The sequence below is a fragment of the Erinaceus europaeus genome, chromosome 2, assembly GCF_950295315.1.
Source record: "Erinaceus europaeus chromosome 2, mEriEur2.1, whole genome shotgun sequence".
Classification (NCBI taxonomy): domain Eukaryota; kingdom Metazoa; phylum Chordata; class Mammalia; order Eulipotyphla; family Erinaceidae; genus Erinaceus; species Erinaceus europaeus.
Window position 1 is genome coordinate 69,148,309 of NC_080163.1, and position 22,157 is coordinate 69,170,465.

General features: G+C 38.1%; 1 protein-coding gene across 6 annotated transcripts in view; it reads right to left on the minus strand.

The window, feature by feature from the left end:
• The window catches only part of UNC5D (unc-5 netrin receptor D), a 704,674-nt gene that overhangs the window by 287,743 nt on the left and 394,774 nt on the right, over positions 1-22,157 (minus strand). For all 6 annotated transcript variants that reach the window (XM_060182795.1, XM_060182801.1, XM_060182791.1 and 3 more), the window contains exon 2: positions 20,349-20,567. In XM_060182795.1, coding sequence (XP_060038778.1) covers positions 20,349-20,567 — 219 coding nt within the window. The remainder of the gene's footprint in view (positions 1-20,348; positions 20,568-22,157) is intronic.

Here is a 22,157-nt window from a genome sequence, read left to right on the forward strand (position 1 = left end):
GTGGGGTAGGGTCTCTGGAGAGGCAATATCCAAGACACATTGGTGAGTTCACCTGCCCAGAGAAATCAGGAAGGTGTCATGGTAGCATCTGCAACATGCTGGCTGAAAGGCAATAAGATATAAAGCAGGAGACTGCTCAGATATGCCTACAGACTCAGCTGTGAGGAATGTTCTTCTTATTTATTTTGTAATTTTGCAATCACTAGTCACTCAGTTGATCAATGTATAACTACTGTTTCCAATCTATTGGTATCTTTTTAACTATATCAATGTGTGCCTCCTTCCAGGTGCCACTAATGGGTATAATGAAATACCAAGTTGACAACTAGATAGTGACTTCAATTTCCTAGTCTGTGACTGTGGATATTCTGAAGTTAAAGACTTCAACACATTGATCTCAAAGGCAGTTAAAATACCCCTATGTCTTGGGTTTGGCAATAAGAGAGCATCACTCTTGCAGTGTGGCTTACACGAGCAAGGGAGCTACAAACAAACAGAACAAAAAGAAAAAAAAAGTCAAGCTCTCTATAAAATAAAGTGATACAGATATGTTTAAGCTTATTGCAAAATCCTGAGGACTAAGCTCTGAATAAAGCTAGGAAAGCCCCAGCAATGGTATGAAAGTCAAGAATTATAAATCATCTCCTTTATCTCATCTTGGATGGAAGTTGAAAGCATCATGTTAAGTGAGATAAGCCCAAAGGAGATGGACTAAAATCAGATGATCTCACTTATATAAGGACCGAAAGGGAAAACACAAAGTGAAACTCAGACTATGTTTGGTGTTTTCCAGAAATCAAAGGACTCTGGGGGAGGGTAAAAGAAGCTGTGGAAAAGGTGATGAATCCTGGTGCATGATGGTGGAAATGGACTCAAGCTAGGGGTGAGAGTACTGTGCACTTATCACAGGGAAGTGAAAAAGTTTACCCATGTGCCAACAACTGTATTGTAAACCATTAATACCCCAATAAAATAATAAAAAAAGAAAGATGAGCTAAAGCTATATCTGTGAAATGGTACAACAGTAGGAGCATCACTTCTGATGTATTATTATCATTAGTAATTTTCTTCTCACCTGGGCTCAGAACTCGTTTTTTGAGACTGACTTAGATATGAAGCCTGGGGGAGAGAGGTTCAGGGGGGAGAGTGAGAGAACCTGGGCCATGAATATAGCAAAACAGACAGTATCTTTCTAACATAATGTATCATTATGATATGCAATATAATATTATGATGGCATTATTAGTAATAATACTTTCATAATAGAAAATGTGCAAATTTTCATGACACTTTTTTTTTCAGAAAGGCAGAAAGTGAAAGAGACCACAGTATGGTAGTATGGAAGCTTCATTCATTGAGGTTTTTTTTTTTTTCAGAAAGGCAGAAAGTGAAAGAGACCACAGTATGGTAGTATGGACGCTTCATTCAATGAGGGTTCAAACCCAGGTCATGCCCATAGCAAAGCAGGATATTACCCTAGTGGACTATGTTGCTGGCTCTGCATTATTTTTTAATTTTTTTTAAATTACAGATTAATGGTAGGTTACAAGATTGTAAGATTATAGCTATACTTTCACACCACACTCAGGACCAAAGTTCTGTATGCCCACCCTTCCAGCTCCTAAAGATAACCACTATAGGGGGGTCAGGTGGGTTAAGTACACGTGGCACAAAGTGCAAGGTCTGGCATAAGGATCCCGGTTCGAGTCCCTGGCTCCCCACCTGCAGGGGAGTCACTTCACAGGCAGTGAAGCAGGTCTGCAGATGTCTATCTTTCTCTCCCCCTCTCTGTCTTCCTCTGCTTTCTCTATTTCTCTCTGTCCTATCCACCAACAAGTGACATAAATAATAACCACAACAAGGCTACAACAACAAAGGCAACAAAGGGGGGTGGGGATGGCCTCCAGGAGCAGTGGATTCATGGTGCAGGCACTGAGCTCCAGCAATAACCCTGGAGGCAAAAAAAAGAAAGAAAAAGAAAGAAAAAGAAAGATAACCACTATACTTCTCACAAGCCTTAGAAACATTTTGCTTGATTTTTTCCCCCAGTTCATGTGTATAGAAACCATCAGGTAGTTGTCTTTCATTGATTTAATTATTTCACTAAGCATAACCACCTCCATTATATACCAAAGGACACAATATAATCTTTCTTATTTTAGAGTCATAGTCCATGGAGGTTATATCCCATAGCTTCTTTAGCAAGTCATCTCTTGATGGACACTTAGGCTCCTTCCACTCTTTGGGTATTCTGAACAATGCAGATATGAACATAGGGGTGCATATGTTATTTCAAAGTAGTGCTTCAGTGTTCTCTGGATGAATTCCTAAGAGTGGTATCTCTAAATCATAAGATAATTCCATTTGTACTAAGTTTGCATTCCCTACATGGTGCTTTCTTAATGGGGAGGATAAGTTTCTTTCAAACCTCTGATAAAGGACTCAGTCTTGGGGCTAGGTGGTGGCACACTTGGATGAGAGCACGTTACAATGCTCAAAGGACCCAGGTTTGAGCCCCTGCTCCTTACCTGCAGGGGGAAATCTTTATTAGTGGTGAAGCAAGGATACAAATGTCTCTCTGTCTCTCTCCCTCTCTACCCCCATCCCTTCTCAATTTATGGCTGTCTCTATCCAATAAACAAAGGTTAAAATAAATAAATAAAGCATCTTGGTTTAAAAACAAATAAAGGACTCAGTCTTCCTTTTTCAAGGCATCTTTTAAAAATATATGTGCATTTCTCTTAATATGAGAGACAGAGAAAGACAGAGAGATAGAGCCAGAGCAGAGAGATCAATCTCACATATGCAGTGATGGGGATCAAGTTTGGTACCTTATGCCTTTAAGTTCTGTGGTCCAATACTGAACTAACATTCAGGTCACTATTAGACTTTTTTTTTTTTTCTTTGACAAGGGAAGTCACCTAGCACAGAATGTCAAGCATAACAGAGACACTCACTAGGTATTTCAGTTAAACCCTCAGAAGTAGGGTAACGTTATAGTTAGCTTGCTCTCTCCAACAAACAAGCATTTTCTCTGGCATAGATGGCATGGCTGAAGAAAAGTGTATTAATTTCCACATAAGTTCTTCACAACACATCACGACAAGCCTTTAACCTACTTAGTCATTACATTTCCACAACCCATGGATGCCACTGTATCACCATTCTGCAGAAGAGACAGAGGGAGAGCAGTGGCTTGCAGTGGCTAAGACATTTACCCACAGTCAGCAAGTCTGCAAAAGGAGGGTCAGGGATTTGAACTTGCGTCAGCTCAACAAGAGCCCTCTCAGAAGTTCAACTCTATAATTTACGGATAGAAATATACATATGGAAAAAAGTTAAGTCCATTAAATGTTTAAAGAAAAATTCAGTGCATAATTCTGCCACTTTCTTTTCAGTTTATGAGGAATTCAGGGAACAGGAGGAGTGGTAAAAATCTACATGGGGTGGGGTCAGGAGGTAGTGCAGCAGGTTAAGGGCACGTGGCGCAAAGCACAAGGACCTGCATACTGATCTCTGTTCCAGCCCCCGGCTCCCCACCTGAAAGGGAGTCGCTTCACAGATAGTGAAGCAGGTCTGCAGGTATCTATCTTTCTCTCCCCCTCTCTGTCTTCCCCTCCTTTCTCCATTTCCCTTTGTACTATCCAACAATGAACAACATCAACAGTAAAAATAATAACCACAACAAGGCTACAACAACAAGGGCAACAAAGTGGGGGAAAACGGCCTCCAGGAGCAGTGGATTCATGGTGCAGGCACCGAGCCCCACCAATAACCCAGGAGGAAAAAAAAAAAACCCAAAAAACCCATAAACAATTAAAAAAAATCTACATGTGTCTGGCAATCTTGGTGGTGGAGGATTAGTCAGACTGGGGAAACAGTGCCTGCCACCAAGTCAATAAGGCATTATTTATGGTGTGCAATAACAGATACATTTACGGCCATGTAGTTATCATGTGTAATTTGAGTTGTACTTTCTAAAATTGTAGGAGGTATCACATATAGACAATCATCTTGATGAGAGTTGAAAAGTCACTTTTCCGCTATTTCTGAAAAGTGCAGAAGTATACATTTCTCCTTGTCAGAGTCCAAAAAGCCCTCTCCTATACTGAATAGGAGAGAAGCCTGGGGTGTGTTTTTATTGTTGCTAGTTTTTGTTGTTGTTTTTTTTTCTGTCTTTGCTCTTATATAAGAGAAATACAGGTGAAAAGACATGGACACAGAGAAAGTAGAGTTAGCAGGAGAAAAAAAAAAAGAAAGGAAGAATAACAATTTTAAAAAGCTGATTAGGACAGAAAGCAGACAGCAGTGCAGTGCCCATACTGAGAAGTAGAGAGTAAGGTTAAGTAAACAAAAATAAGAAATTAGAATATAGAGAAGACAGTTTGCTTTATAGTTTTCTCTTTGATTTGAGGCAAAATATGGAGAGAACAGCAAATTAAGACACTTAAGTGACCCAATCAACACCTAACCTCTCATCCCCATCCAGGTGGAGGAGGCATACTGAAGAAGAAAACAAAACATTCCAACAAAGTCCCATAACCTAGATATACACCAGTTTCTGTGAGAGAGAGCTTATGTGCACACGTATCCATAAACTACTGCAAAATATATACCTGAAAGCAGGACTACACTAGAGTTTGCAGTGAGTACCTCCCTAACACTTCCTCTCCACTATTCCAAGCTTGGGATCCATGATTGCTCAACAAATTGTTTGGCTTCATATGTTAACTCTGTTTTCAATCACCAGGTTCCAGATGCCACCAGGATGCTGGCTAGGCTTCCCTGGATTGAAGACTCCACCAATGTGTCCTGGAGCTCAGCTTCCCCAGAGTCACACCCTACTAGGGAAAGAGAGAGGCAGACTGGGGGTATGGACCGACCAGTCAACGTCCATGTTCAGCGGGGAAGCAATTACAGAAGCCAGACCTTCTACCTTCTGCATCCCTCAACGACCCTGGGTCCATGCTCCCAGAGGGATAGAGAATGGGAAAGCTATCAGGGGAGGGGGTGGGTTATAGGGATTGGGTGTTGGGAATTGTGTGGAGTTGTACCCCTCCTACCTTATGCTTTTGTTCACTAATCCTTTCTTAAATAAAAAATTAAAAAAAAAAAAAAAAAGAAAACAAAACAAAATAAAAACCTCCCATCGTTTACAAATTGGAATCTCATGAAAACAGCATCTAATGAGTTTGAATGCTTAAAAATATGTTTGCACTAGTGGAGAAAAAAAAATCCATGTTTGTGGGGAAAGGGCCCACTGTCTGGGAATTCCAAGCCATAATTTCCATGAAAGTCTAAGCGGGTTGACCCATAGCCCTTGCCCCGAGAGGTGGTAGGCAGGTCCTCCTGACCTCTTGAACTTATAATGGATAGGCTTTTTCAGACTGGGAAATTTCCTGCAAATGCTTCTTCATTCCCTTTGAACAGGAGCCATGAATTACCATGTATGCCCAACTGAAACTCGCTGCAAATTGTTGGTCTGCTTCTAAATTCTGCTTTTTTTTTTTATTTAATAAAGGATAAATTAACAAAACCATAGGGTAGGAGGGGTACAACTCCACACAATTCCCACCACCCAATCTCCATATCCCACCCCCTCCCCTGATAGCTTTCCCATTCTCTATCCCTCTGGGAGCATGGACCCAGGGTCATTGTGGGTTATAGAAGGTGGAAGGTCTGGCTTCTGTAATTGCTTCCCCACTGAACATGGGCGTTGACTGGTCGGTCCATACTCCCAGTCTGCCTCTCTCTTTCCCTAGTAGGGTGGGTCTCTGGGGAAGCAGAGCTCCAGGACACATTGATCCAGTAATTCCTCTCCTGGGGTTATACCCCAAGGACTCCATAACACCCAACCAAAAAGAGGTGTGTACTCCTATGTTCATAGCAGCACAATTCATAATAGCTAAAACCTGGAAGCAACCCAGGTGCCCAACAACAGATGAGTGGCTGAGAAAGCTGTGGTATATATACACAATGGAATACTATGCAGCTGTCAAAAACAATGAACCCACCTTCTCTGACCCATCTTGGACAGAGCTAGAAGGAATTATGTTAAGTGAACTAAGTCAGAAAGATAAAGATGAGTATGGGATGATCCCTCTCATCAACAAAAGTTGAGGAAGAAGATCTGAAAGGGAAACTAAAAGCACAACCTGACCAAATTGTAAATTCTGCTTCTAAGACCCCTTCTGTTGCATTGCTTGCCGCTGTGGTCTATTTACATAATCATTGTTTTGTTCGCACTGATTTAATCCCCACTGGTTCATGCTCTTTTCCACTCTGTCCCCTCTCCTAGTCACATCCTATTTTCCACCATTTAATCCCCACTGGTTTGCACGCTTTTTCCTTCTCCCCACCCCCTATCCTACATACATCCTCTTCTGACCTGACACTTCCACCTCAGGAGATATATAGGACAGGATTGTTATTAGAGATAGCTAGCTTGCACTGCATTCCTCATCAATAAAGACTGAACTGCATTTCCAGCTCAGCCATGAGTCCCTGGTCGTCTCTCTCCTGCCTGCGAAGCTAGCCCGGCAGCAAATATCCTGGCTTTGTTCAACTGCCCCCGTACCCCCTTCTCAGAAAAAAGAAAAAAACCTACCTATGTATTGTGAGCTCATGACCGGATCCTATATGGTAACTTCCCAGCTAAGATCATACACCTGTCAGGTCAAAATTTAACTCTGCATTGTGTGTATGGCTTAATGATTATCTTAACCTTTCTCAAGTCTTTTGGTTATATCTACCTGCTTGTATCCCCCAATAAAGGAGTCATCTCTGAGGCTTCTCCTGGAGGAGTCTGTGTGTTCCCTTCCTCTCCATGCACTCTCTTTCATTGCCAGGGTCTCTCTGGACCCCCAGGGGCTGCCCCAGTCTCCACTGCTAGTGACCAGGGAGGCGGAGGGCACAAGGACCCACACAATTTTTACTTTGCCCATCTTCTAATGTATATCTAAGTTATGTGTGTCTTCTTGTAGGTTAGTAGTGGACACAGCTATCATTTTGAAGTGGTCCATGATTATCATGTTTATAAGCAAGGTATTTCCATGTGCACACCAAGGATTCATTCATTCACTCACTCATTCATTCATTCATTTATGTATTTATTTTATATTGACGGGCCCTCACGCATGCATGGTTTCCCCATTCTAGGCCAACTTTTTCAGATAGGGAGGAGAGGGAAAGGGAGTGAAAGAAAGAAAGAAAGACACACACACACACACACACAGAGTGTGAGAGAGAGAGAAACACCACAGTACCAATATTTCCCCAGGAGCTATGATGCTCCCATGTGGTGCTTGGCTCAAACCTGAATAACATGGTTTGGAAGGCATCCAGGTGAGCTATCCCTCAGTCCCCTAGCACCATGACATTTTAAGGTTACCTGGAATTTACTTTAATAAGGTGCTGTAAGATACACAGAAATGGAAATGAGTTCGATGTAGAAGTTTATACTCACAAACCCTTAAAACTTAAAGCAAGAACACCACGCAGTCATACTGAGAGGCAGAAGGTAGGCAATATGTGCAAGAGACTTATGGCAGTTTCTGTGTGAAGGAACAGTATAAGCAGGCTTGGAATAGGCTAGTGTGAATCATTTAAGCAGGCTCTGAGATACAGTGGTAGTCCCTAGTTACATGGCACCCAGTACCTGAGAATACTGGGCTTGGGTGTGACATATCTATAGAAATGATTGGAAGTAAGGAATCTAAATCAGTTAGTTTACCCATGGAAGGTGGTGCAATCGATGAAGTGTTGGACTTTCAAGCATAAGGTTCCAAATTTGATCACTGGCATCACATGTGCTGGAGTGATGCTCTAGTTCATTCTCTCTCTCTCTCTCTCTCTCTCTCTGTCTTCTTTATGGTATCTAGCTATTGGTAGGGTAGTCTCTCCAGAATTAGCAAGAAGCCAAGATTTAGAGCATCAGTAAAGGAATTAGAAAATATTGCTGTGTCAGCAAAGTAGCTCACTTGGATAGTGTATTGCATGCCATCTGTGAGGTGACCCAAGCTTAAACCTGGCTCTCAAGGTGGTTCTTTACTTTTCTCTACCGTTTCAATCTTTTCACCTGAAAAAGATGTGAAACCTGGAGATGATCCAAAAACAAACAAATAAACAAAATGGATATTATACCTGGACATACAGGTGGGCATCTGCTTTGGAATGCATAAATAGTATAATATATAATTTTATCTAGAAATTCATAACTGACTTTACCCTATTACTGTGGGAAATTTTTGCCGCACTTCATTAAGACTAACCTGCAGTTCAGAGGTAAATGTTGAAGACACAATTTCAATACTGGAATGATTCAAGTATTTTGTTTTCAGAGACTCCCCAGGGAATTAGAGAAGCAAAAAAAGAATATAAGCTGACTATTTTCCCCCAAACTACTTATTTTCCCTCTTGGGTACCCATCGGGTACCATCATGCTAGCAGCTTCTTTTAAATGCCCCAAGGGGCATCACTATCCATTTAAAATATTTTCTCTCTCTAGATTAAGTCTTCTAATAAAAAATTTTCAGCCTGTCAAGCCATTCTTTGTAGAATAATCTTGTTAAACTTTTCTTCACCATAACACAAAATTCTGTTGGATAAGATTAAAACACTCATTGTATATTCTTTTTTTAATCAATTATTTTTTGATTTAACTATTACTGGATAGAGACAGAAAAATTGAGAGGGATGGGGGAAGATAGTGAGGGAGAGAGATAGAGAGAGAGAGAGACACCTGAAGGCCTGCTACACCATTCATGAAACTTTCACTCTGCAGGTTATTCATTGCATATTCTCATTCAAAGCTTCACCTTGTTGAATAACAAACATGTATTCTATACATGAATATGCATACTTAAACACATACCTACACATATGCACATATACAAATATATCCCCACAAGAAAGAGAGATAGCCATGGGAAACATAACAACTTAAAGAATTTTCCGGGGGTCAGGAGGTAGTGTAGCAGGTTAAGTGCACATGGTGCGTAGCACAAGGATTGGCATAAGGATACCGGTTCGAGTCCCCGGCTCCCCACCTGCAGGGAAGTCACTTCACAGGCAGTGAAGCAGGTCTGCAGGTGTCTGTCTTTCCTCCTCTCTGTCTTCCCCTCCTATCTCCATTTCTCTCTGTCCTATCCAACAATGACGACATCAATAACAACAACAAAGCAACAAGGGCAATGAAAGGAAAAAAAAAAAAGAATTTTCCAATTTCATCTCCCACTGAAATCTATCCAACAGCACTGGAGACATAACCATCTATCCATCTATTTCTCCATTCCAAGACATGGCAGCTAGCTTATTCAAGGAAGTGCTACAGGGGAACAAAACTTCCAGGTAAATAGAAGATGTCATCTCATAACTAAGAGTAACATTGAATCTGATAACTTGTATAACTAATAAACATGGAAAAGTCCACCCCTTTAAATTATTTTGCCAATTATAACCATCAGCCTTTGTTATGGAGTAGAGATTCACAAAACACAAAAATATGACTATGGAACAGATATGCTAATCAGCTTTCTATGCTGCTGGATGGTTTAGTTGTAGATAGAATAATATTGGCAGCAGATGAGTAATTGCTCTGCATGTACTAAACATAACAGAGCACACAGGACTTCATCATTTGTCAGCTTTATTTGTTTAAATGAGAAAAATGCTGACAGCAGTTATTGCTGTAATTCCCTTATTTATTAAACAGAAAACACTAGTTACTCTTAGCAGGTCTAATCCTGTTGGGAGACAAAAAGTTAGAGAATTTTCAAACTAATTGAAGGTCTATGCTTCACTATCCAAAGAAGAGAAATGCAACAGAGAGGAGGAAAGAAATGGAGAGAGGAAAAGAACGGAAATCATTTATTTATGGTCCACATTTTAACAAAACTCCAGTCATTATTTAAGATACTAACGTGTTCTCTAGAAAATCCAGAATTCTGTAATGGTATTTAACATTCAGCACCATGCCAACTGCAGCCCAGTTCCTACTAACAGCTGTCCCCATGCCTTTTATATACTGCTCATTATCACACTTCCACAAAGCCCATCAGTAGCATCCTGCCATGGCTATTGTTGCCAAGCTGTTCTCAAATACACCTGGTGATGGGTACTTGGGGAGGAATTGGACACAGTTCTCTGCAGTTTACCAACCCTCATAGCTTTATATTCTTCCATCATGTGGAAGTTCTCTGTAGTATAAGATGCTCAGCTTACTAGAAGGATTAATTAGAAAGTGAGAACTCTCTCTTTTTCCTCTAAGATATTTTCTCATATCCCAAACCACAGAGAAGTGGTAAGATGAGCAAACTAGATTTTTAGTATATTGTTTCCTCAGTGCTGTCTCTTTGCTTATTTTTCTGGATTATTTTATTTGATTTACTTTTTAATTTTTATTTTTTTAGAAAAGGCTGATTGATTGAAAGAGACACAGAGAGAACAGAGAGTACTGCCTAGTTCTGGCATATGTCATGCCAGATCTCAAACATACAAAGTCCTGTGCTCTACTGTTGTACCCCTGATTGCATTTCTTTAGATTATTAAACCTAGGGTTTTACCCATTCTGTGCCTCACATTCCCTACTGTAATGTTTCATGACTGGAGATTAAGCAAGAGAATGCTTATATAAGTTTCCATGGACAAAGATACAAAGAACTATTCTAGTACAACTTCATGGAAAACATAGAGCCTTGCTGAATACTCTAGCAAGAAAAAAGAAATAAAACTCTCCAAGAACAGCAACTGTCTTTTCTATTCAAGAGCTTTCTCTGATGGATTACCATCTCTCTACATATCCCAGTCTTTCTGATATCAAGGCTTTGAGGATGTTTCTCCCTACTCCATTGTCTCCAAAGAAGATATGAAATAGTCAACTTAGCTAAAATAATTAAGTCCACTTTTATAAAAGGGAGTGGCTTCCATTTATTAAATATTAGTCTAGCTGACAGCTTAAAAATAATCTAGAACAAAAAGAAGAGTTTCCATAATTTGGTCAACACATTGTTATTATTACTGGCTAATTATCACACTACTTGCATGGTAATTCACTTTATTAATGACATCAGAGGTACTATGTTATGTTGTTTGCACTATTTTAGCATTTTTTTTCTATACCATGTTGCTACAGATACTATACTATAAGAAATAGATGAATAGTCCTACACTTATGATTAATATTACATGAACAAATTGAACAGGTACTCTCCCTGTACGTGCCATTTTACAAGGTGTTGAGGTTACTCTGCCAAAGTAAACAGTGTTCTTGTCAAGGACCATAGCATCAGCAAAAGTTTTTGGGGTGAGAACTATTCTACCGGAATCTTGAAGTCTCTATCCTCATCAAATACTTAGCTTGGTTTCCAGGGCAAAGCTCTGGTAAAGACTCCTGATTCTAACACATATTTGAAGTTGCAGAGCTCTGAGATCTATAGAAAAATTTTCATGGAACTCTGCCTTCACTTCCTGGGGGTGGGGCCTGGGGAGTGGGAATGGGATTTGATGTTTTCAGGCCAAGGTGCTACCAAAATAGAAGGAAATGCAGACAATTAAGAGTTAGAACTATATTTCATTTTACTGGCAGATGCCTAATTAGGTTTCAGTGTCTTTTACCAATTCATCCTAGCAACAAGATTAAAATACATTTTGATTAAAAAATACTCATTCTTTGAATGTGCACTATGCCTAATGAATACTTTTTAGCTTCCCCTGGATAATAACCACTTCACGTATTCCTCAAAAGGACCACAGTTCAGTCTTAAGTACAGAAACTACAAATAGGCCCAAACTCTCAAGGTTTTTTTTTTTTCTACACCAGAGATTAGAATTAATCAGCACAAAGGTGTCTAGCAGAGGAAAGCAAATTAACTTGGTAGCATTGTCTGATAACAGAGAAAGGGTAACTTACAACACAGAAGAGCAAAGGCATAGAGGCATAGTATATTTAGAAGACAGAGACCTGAGAATAACACACTCCGACACTATATTAACAACTTTGTGGGAACACAGTCATGATTTTCAATCCCACTGCCCCAACCAATATTTCACCTTTCCTATAATCACTAAAATCACCTCATTAGTAGATCTGGCCTTGAACTTAAGGCATATAGCATGCAATTTCTGTCTCCTTTGGCACTGGGAATTACACAAACACTAAATGTAGACTGAATAAGTGAACCACAGACTAGTAAAATACTAACATATGAAATAAAAACAACTTTTTTGTAGGAGGGCACCAAAGTAAAACCCTGGGTTGAGAATGAGGGTGGATGTTCAGCTTCATGGGATGGGGGGTGAGATGGGGAGGTGGGCTGGGATGTGACACAGTCTTTTGGTGGTGGGAATGGTGTTTATGTACACTCCTATCAATTTGTAGTCCTATAAATCACTAATTAATATGAGAAGGGAAAATCGATTGAATGTCTCAAACTGTTTAAATCACAGACTGAGTCTTTTTAATACACAGGCTGAGTCTTTGATATGTTGAATCTTTTAAAAGCTTAGACCAGGGAGAACAGACGCAACCAGTGTCACAGCTATATACAAATAATGTCAAAGGACATAAATTATGGTGATGTTGTGTATGATACAGCAAATCCTAACAAAGGGATATTTCAAAGTTAACCCAACTGCCAAATAATATGATCATAGCAATAACTATCTATTGTCTTCTTAAGCCCTAAGACAGCAGGAACCTCGCGCTTCCTCTATAGAGCCTCTGTTTCCCCCAGTCTTGGAAACTCTTGGGTGGGGCTCACTTTGCTGCATGTCTCTCTATTCATACCAAATGATATTGCATCTGCCAATCCCAACCTAATCAACGCAACAAGTACCTCCTCAGCATGCTCCATTTCAGACTGTGTCCAGACCTTCCACCTTCTGCATCCTACAATGATCTTGGGTCCATACTCCCAGAAGGTTAAAGAATAGAAAAGCTATCAGGGGAGGGAGGGGATACAGAGTTCTGGTGGTGGGAATTGTGTGAAGTTGTACCCCTCTTATCCTATGGTTTAGTCAATGTTTCCTTTTTATAAGTAAAAAATTAAAATAAAATGCATATAATGTGTGAAAACACAGAAAAAACAACTTTTTACCAATTAATAATATTAGATCTCTTATCTTTAGGCAATTGTTAAATATCATAACTATGTGCTTTTCTGTATTATAACCACTAACTCTTTGCCCAGTTCAAAAAATAAAATAAAAATAGAAAGTTTATTTTTACTACTCTTAAAAACAAACCTTATTGAATGTTTGCTTTATGCAAGGTCCTAAACTAAGTATGATGCACGTATTAGCTTCTGTAACTCTTACATTTCTATTTAGTAGGTATAATTATTATGGATACTTTTCAATTTTTTTATTTATTTTATAAAACAGAGAGAAACTGAAGAGGGAAGAAGAGACAGAGATACCTTCAGCATAGCTTCACCTCTAGTGACCATAATCCTCTGCAAGTAGGGACTGGGTACTTGAATCTGGGTCTGTGTGCACTGCAACATGAACACTCAATCATGTATGCTATTGTCTGATACCTTAGTTTTATTTTAAGCAGAGGGGAGATGAGTTGAAAGACAGCATACATACCCCAGAAAAGTTAGTAAGGGTCAGATTTCAAACATGGCCTCATTTAACAGAAATATCCTGTGTTCTAAATCATTATCTTGAGTTTATTGTATATCCTTATAATTTCTACTTCAACTGAAGAAGCATATTTATTTTTAAATTTTATTTTATTTTAACATTATTGGGGGTAGGTTTAATGGCTCAAAGCAAAGCTGTTTACATATGGTTACAATTTCTTCTCTTCCTGTGATAGGTATCTGCAAAACACTCTCGTCCTTAACTTAAGTCCTTTTCTACCTTCATATATCAGTGCCCCCAAAGAACACCCCAGCCTTCTCCCCTGCCCTTTACCCTCAGTCTTTTAATTCAGTGTTGTAGCTGCAAAAAAGACTGAAAAAAGTTCAAAGGTGCCATAGTGCAGTGATTTACACTAGCCATATATAGTTGTGAAATTATATACTTGAAATATTGTAATTTTGTTTTTATTTATTTACTCATTTTCCCTTTTGTTGCCCTTGTTTTTTATTGTTGTTGTAGTTATTGTTATTGTTATTGATGTCGTCACTGTAAGATAGGACAGAGATAAATGGATAGAGTAGAAGACAGAGAGGGCGAGAGAAAGACATCTGCAGAACTGCTTCACCGCCTTGTGGCCTTGTGAAGCCACTCCCCTTCAGGTGAGGAGCCAGGGGCTCCAACTGGGATCCTTATGCCCATCTTTGGCTTTGCGCCACTTGTGCTTAACCCACTGCGCTACCACCCGAATCCCAGAAATATTGTAATTTTGTAGAACTCTGTTCTTTACTAATAAAGAAAGAAAAATATATTAATGTTGTGACCAGTACCAATTATTTCTATTAAATAACACAATTTTTTTTATTTCTATGTCAGTTAAGGAGATAATGAGAATAAAGGGTGTCTGAAAGTTTGTAGAGAAGGTTAAACTAGTCACAAGATACAAAGATATTCCTACTCTATCACAGGCTAATGGAGAAGATTAATATTTCCCCCAGGCCTTGTAAAATTATTGCAGTCCTCTCTAGAAGCAGAGTGATGCACACAACTAAATCTGGGTGAGGTGGGAGAATGTTTCTATAAAAGTGAGTTTTAAACCCACAAACTGTCAATGAAACACTTTAGAGATTGATTATTTCTGTGTTATGTGGTCTAAAATATATGTTCCCCAAACGTACCTTGGTGATTTGTGAATCACGGAAGGTAACATAAAATTAATGACTTTCTGGAAGATACTATATTCAAATCCCCATTACCAGCACAGCAAAGTTCTTAGATATAAACTTTGAAGATCTAATTCATCTTTTTTTCTTCTCTTCTCATTTCTTTTTCAACACAATCCATTAACCTTTTATCCCCAGAGAGTGACTCCACTTGTTTAAAAAGGAAATCACACTCAATGAAATTCCTGAAATGATATTCTTTAAGAAGAAAAATACAAGTTTACTGGAGTTGAGACTTTTCCCATAATACATGGGAATATGCATTATTTCACTCACTGAAGTCCAATATCTCCAAGGTAGAATAAGATAAGAGCCATGGCATTGCTAAGGGAACTCCTGCCTTAATTGAACAATAAAATGTGGTTTGGTTTATCGATAACTCAAGTTTCCCACAAGTTACATTATCTTAATTTACCAAGATAGATTTGGTGCCTGTTGTTGTTGACTGCATATGTGCATGCATTTGCTTGTTATATTTAAGATCTTAATTTATGTGTTACTGAACATTCCACCTTTTTCTCAGGGACATGAGTTGAGAGTACCTTTCAACTCCAGATGTTAACAGATGAAAAACACAAGGAAAAAGAGTGCCTATATTTTCAAACAAAATGAGGCAGAACAAATGAAAGAGGATGCCTTGGCTTGTACAGAGAACTAAAGTACATTACTAAGAGGTATAGCCATGTCTGTGCAAACATAGTAAGTCATGTCAAATAAATTGTACTTTTTGCAGGAAAAAACTCAGACTCTTGAGTTTTCCAAGCTAAATTGCATGAAAACACGCAATCCTTTTTCTTCTTATTTGAACTGTTAGATGACGGGGCCAAATTACCAGAAAGACCAAAGGCAGTTTACAGCCTTTAACAACTGAAAGGACTTATTGCTTCCAATTTGGAAATACAAAAGATTTTGTGTCTACTCCAAATACTCCTAGGTCTAATACATTTCTCATTAGTTCTGTGAGGAATGAAAACCTGAAGTTAAAATATTAAAATTCTCTAGAAAAAAGAAATGGAGACTATTCAGGCCAAAGATATGTGTTTATTTATTTCCAAGAGAACCTGACATACCACAGAAAAATAATTATTCCTTTGTTTAAGTGTGGTCTCACTGCTCTTATTCTCCTGGAGTTACTCACTTCCACTGGATAAGCAGAAAATCTACAGACCCAACTAAAAGCCATTAAGTTGTACAGGTAGTCAAGTCTTAGGCTCAAGCTTTAGCAACTAGAACCCAAGGGAGGTAATGCATCTATTTTTCAGTACCTGAGGCCATTTTGTTTCTAACCTTAATTGCATTTCTGTATTGGTTTTGGGTATAAAATCTTCACTCATCTATATCTAGTTTCCACTATTCCACTATTAATACAGAGCTTTGGAAACATAATTGCAGTGTGTGGCAGATAGCAATTTTCATTAACTACAAGGAAGAAAACTGTTTAAGGAGAGACATTTCTTTCCTACTGATTCAATCAAAATGACTTGGAAGAACAGGTTGTGCTTATTCAATTCTTTTCAAAAAGGTATCTGTTAAATTTAAATTCTTCCTCAATTTTTAAAATAATCTTTTCTCATTTTGTCACTTAGAAATTTTATTCTCAGATCTTTTAAAATTTATAAATATACATAGTCTTAAAAAAGAAAAGGAGACTTATATGGAGGCAGAGAATGTAATCAACTGCTATCTGCAAGACACAGAATTACTTAGCAATGCTAGGGAGCTAAAGGGAGGAGGAAGCAATAATAAAACAGCATATTGTGATATTACAAGAGAGTGCAGTGCTAAATTGGCTTGCAATATTTATCAAAAGGTCTTTAAATGAGAACTATAAAGGATTTTCTAGCAGTGGTATAAAAAAATAGCTGATCATTTTTCAATGTTCTCTTTCATTTGGAGCAGTTTGCCCAATGGGATGCAGCTATTTTGAGTTCACTATTGGTCTAAATCTAGGACAGAGATATCCAAGGAGAAAACATGTAGCCCTGCTAATCCACTGGCATATGAGTCCTTTCCAACTGGGCTAAGTGAATATAAGATAAATAAACCTTGAGACTCTCAGCCATTGTTTTATAGGGTTTTGCTCTTATGGTAAATGCTGCTTCTTTTTTCTTCTGCTCATTTTTATAGTCGTTCTCTGAATTTCCCATGTTGTTTCTTACTCAAACTCTTCTAATGACAGTTCTAGCCAAGATCTCTACTGTGACAGCACAAAAGCAGAAATTTTCCTTACACAAAATCTTAATTTGTCCTCCTTTTGACTACAACCAGTTCTGTCAAGAAGGAAACTATACCAAGAAATTTTGTAAAGTTCTCAGTATTGTTGGTTGCTACAAACATTTGTGCAATAATACCAGGCACAAGACACAGTATATGGGATCAATTCTCAAAGAGATGGTAGAAATAGTTAGGAAAAGGAAAAAAAAAAACAGTGTGTGTGTGGGGAACTATAAGGTTTTAAATTGAAAAACTGAAAAACTAAATTAATTAATTGTGAAAAAGTGATGGCTGCACCTTGTGTTAAAACCGATTGTCCATTAGTCATGTTTTTTGATTGGGAAGAAGAAAATAGAAATCTGTACACAAAGATGGTGCAGGTGACAAGAAAATACCTCTGAAGGAACAATCAAGAGAAACATCTATGTCATGAATTAGTTGTAACTCTTGGAACTTGAGATTTCTAATGTGGAAAAATAGGGTTGCTAAGCTTTAATGTTAAGATACCTTTCAGCTCTTACCTTTAGATCCCAGGATTCTAAGTATATTTTGTACTCAAAAACATCTATAAAACTCACACTTCAATCTTATACCTCTATGTATAAAATTCTAGAAGATTAGCATTCCTATCTTATTCATCTTCGAATACTCTGAAAAGTTTAACCTAGTGTATACTCAGCAGTAATATATAGTTAATGAGTCAAATTGACTTGAAACTTCCTAATTATGTAGTATATTAAAAATAAAATTCAAAATCTGCTATCTAGTAAATAAATTAGGATTAATAAAATCAACATTCTAGGCTGAGACTAGATTGGATTCAGGATTCAAAATTTTTAATTGGTCTGAAGTTCCAAAGTTAAAACTCATACTCCTGTTAGACATTAAAAATAAAAACTTGCAATTTTGAATAGTTTGAGTCATCTGATTTTGCTTAGAGTTCTAGCAATAGAAACATAGTTTCATAATAGGCAAATCTGGAAGCAACCCAGATGTCCAACAACAGATGAGTGGCTGAGAAAGTTGTAGTATATTTACAAAATGGAATACTACTCAGTTATTAAAAATGGTAATTTCACTTTCTTCACACCATCTTGAATGGAGCTTGAAGGAATCATGTTAAATTAGATACGTCAGAAAGAAAAGTATGAATATGGGATATCTCACTCATAGACAAAAGTGGAAAAATACTACCATGACGCCAATCTGACTTCTCTGGGCAGACGACCTCACCAATATGTCCTGGAACCCCACCTCCCCAAATCCCTACCCAACTAAGGAATGACAGGAACAGGCTGGGGATATGGATCAACGTGTCAATGCCCATGCCCAGCAGAGAAGAAATTGCAGAAGCCAGACTTCCCAACTTCTGTACCCCATAGAGAGATTTGGTCCATATTCCCATAGGGATTAAGAATAGGGAAGCTTCCAATGAAAGGGGATGGTATATTGCACTCTGGTGGTAGGAATTGAATTGAAGTGTACCTCTCTTGTCTCACAATCTTGTTGATCATTATTTAATCACTAATTAAAAAATAAATTGAAAAATAATAAAATACAAAGCAGAACTTGGACTGGTTTCATCAAAGTAAGAGACTGAAGCTGGGAGTGGGGATGGTTCAGGTTCTGATTCATGATCGCAGAGGAGGAGCTAGAGTGGGTTGAATTATTATGTGGAAAACTAAGAAATGTTACACATGTACAAACTACTACTATATTTACTGTTGACTTTAAACCATTAATCCCCCAATAAAGAAAAAAAAGAAACATAGTTTAATTAAACTCCTTGTGCTTCAGTTTCTTTATGAGTAGGCAATAATAGCATTATTCCTCCAAAGTGGCTGTTGAAGTTAATGTATGTCAAATATTTAAAAGGGTTTGGTATTAACTGAGTTCTTAATATACACTAGCTAGAATGATAATTTTCATAACCACCACTCAGTAAAATTAGCCAAACCATTAAAGTAAATATAGCTGTCAAATGATTTTATATCGGAGATTCTATCCTGGGATCTTTAATTGTATAATAATAATTAATAATAATAATAATATACCTTAAGATTCAAAACCTACTAATTATGGGCAGTGACATCACAGAAGAATAGTATCTAAAAGAGACTAAGGGAAATAACCTTATAATTTCCTTCACAGATTTTCTTCAAGTTTGGGAGCTACTCTCTGCCTTAATTCAACTTTATAGCCCTATTAGCAATTCTGACACTGTTACCTATCAAGCTCAGGCAAAAACTACAAAATTCATGGATCCCTATCAACATACCTAAAACAGACTTCCCTGTGTCTTTCCATCCAAAGATCCCTATACTAATTTGCTCTATTCCTCCTTTTTGGTTCCTATCCATTAGTCATTTGGCCTGTTTCATATCTTACCGTTATTCAGACACCAAGTTACAGATGCTACTATGATTCCACCTTGACTTCCCTGGGTAGAAACCTCGCCAATGTATTCCAGATCCTCACCTCTCCAGGGCTTTATCCCACTACAGAAAGATAGAAACAGGCTTGGGATATGGACTGACCTGCCAATGCCCATGTCTGGTAGAGAAGCAATTACAGAAGCCAGATGTCCCACCTTCTGCACTTCAAAAATAATTTTGGTCCATAATCCAAGAGAGGGGAAAATGATAGGGGAGGATGACCAGAGGCTCTGAACTCCAACTGTATCTGGACCCAGTGAGAGAAGAAGTAAAAAGGAAGGATATTTGGGAGTAGGTGTAGGTGTGACTCACAAAGAACGAGAAGGCAGGACCCGGGGTGAAGGGGTAAGAAAATAAGCAAATATATATAAATACAGACAGATAGTTATAGAATAATAGTCAACCCCTATTTGCAATCTTGGGAGAACTACTGTACTAGAGGGAATGGGGATACAGAACTCTGGTGGCAGTAACAGTGCAGAATTATACCCCTGATATCCTATAATTTTGTAATTCTATATTAAGTCACTAATAAGATTAAAAATGAAAAAATGAAATTAATCTTATGTTTCTTAAAAATGAAAATGGTAAAAACAAAGTCTTAAACATATTTGGAATTCAGGACATGAAAACATTGACTGCCTGGTTTTATTTCCACTGAGAACTTTAACTTTCATAGAAAATTAGGTATTAAAGTTATATAGAGCAAGAAAAAATGCCCCTAGAGAATACTGGAATAGACTACCAATGGACACGCTTTCCTGTATTTTGGGATATAACTATAACCTCATTCAAATAAGGCAACGGTGGGTGACTTACACACTCTTACAATATAACGGTGTAACATGAGGATCTGAGGAATCAACATGGTTTCTTTTGATTGCTTCATGCTTACCTGAACTCTCATCCAGACTCTCCTCAGAGACATGCTCATCTTGATGAACCCACTCGCCATTGCACTTGAAGAAGATCTGCATGGCTGGTCTTGCTTTGCACCTCAGTGCAATAGGGTTGCTCTTGATGATGTAAGCATCATCTGGCTCCTCTATGAAATGAGGCAGTGTCCCAGGAGCTGATGGAATGGATTCAGGGAGGACTTCACCATTGTCGTTTCCTGCCAAATTAAAGAAAGTATTAGAGCACAGTCTATATTGGCAGTATAGACATTAGGGTGCTAAGCACAATCCAAACTAGCTCTAAGAGTATGTGTTGAAAAGCTTTGCATAACTGCAAAATTGTTTATCTCAATTCAACATGCTTGCAAGACTTATGTAGATATACTGCCTGCTAAGACGTTGAACTAGTGTATTATAGTGCCTTAAGCTGAACACACCTGAAGGGTTACTGAACAAGTAGACATAATGACTAAGTGGCCCTCCTCAAACTACATTTGTAGAATGGCTTATCTTTGCTGAAGGAATTAACAGATACTTGTGCAGTGAAAGACTGAATCTAAGATTCACTGTACTGAGTGGTTAACTAAAAGGATTCGATGTGTGTCTCTGCTGCCTGGAAACTGTAGTAATGTTGGCCCTAAGAAAACATAAACACTTATATTTATTAAGAGTAGAATAGATGTGATTCTCCCCTAAATTCAGGGAAATAATAAACAGAAGGAAGCAATCTAGAACTGAAAGGGTAGAAGCCACAATCTTTTTTTTTTTTTAAGACTCTTCACTATATTTAGCAAGGAACAAAGTTCCAGGACACTACTAGAAAGTTAAGAGAAGAAAGCAACGACTGCTGAACAAAGCAGAGATGATCAAGAACAAAAAGAATGAAACTTTTTGTCTTTTGTTTTTTAAAAAATTCAATGATCTTACTCCCTACGTATATCCATTTCCACCATGACACAACACCCTCAGCACCCCCTCCCTTTTGCTTCTTTCCCAGAGAAGTTGTAATGCACTACTTTGCACCACATCCAGTCCAATGAATTCACTTTGTGTGACTTAGTTTGGTTTTCTGAATGCTATCAGTGTAATTCTGAGAAGTTCTGATTATTCACACCATATCATTAACTTAAATCCATAAGCACTTTGGAGAAAACATAATTCATAATGTTATGGCCAATGCCTTTAGAAATCATTTAGGGTCACAAGAGTGATAACTTTCTATTATGTTTTATATATGTAAGCAAGAACATAAGACAACGAGCTATAAAAATGGTACCTTGCCACAGAAAACACACAAGCACTATTTGTGTCACTGCAATGAAAACAACAGATTCTGTCACACAGATTTTCCCCCAATCAAATACATTAATTGAAGGGGGGGGGCAAGATCACACAATAAACAGCTAATGCAGTATTGATTTTAAGGAAGGAAGGAAACGGACAGGGTCAAGGAGGTCTGGGGTCCTGGTGTTTGATGGTAGAAAATGACTTAGGTTAGAGGTGATAAGTGTTTTACAGACAACTATCATGGGGAGATGAGGGGTTGTACCAGTGTGTCAACAAACTGTAATGCAAACCGTTAACACCTGAATAAAGTGAGCAAATTGTATTTTCAATAGAAAAAGCAACCCAAGTGTAAGTACCTGGACTTCTCAAAAAATCTCCATAAAGCAAATAACATAAACCGTAAGGGAATAACTAGTTTATGGCAAAAAATATGTAATAAAATCATTCAGAAAAACAGATTGTGCATATATCACATGGACTAAGAAGTTTTTAGGATATAATTGCAGAGGCATTTTTAGAAT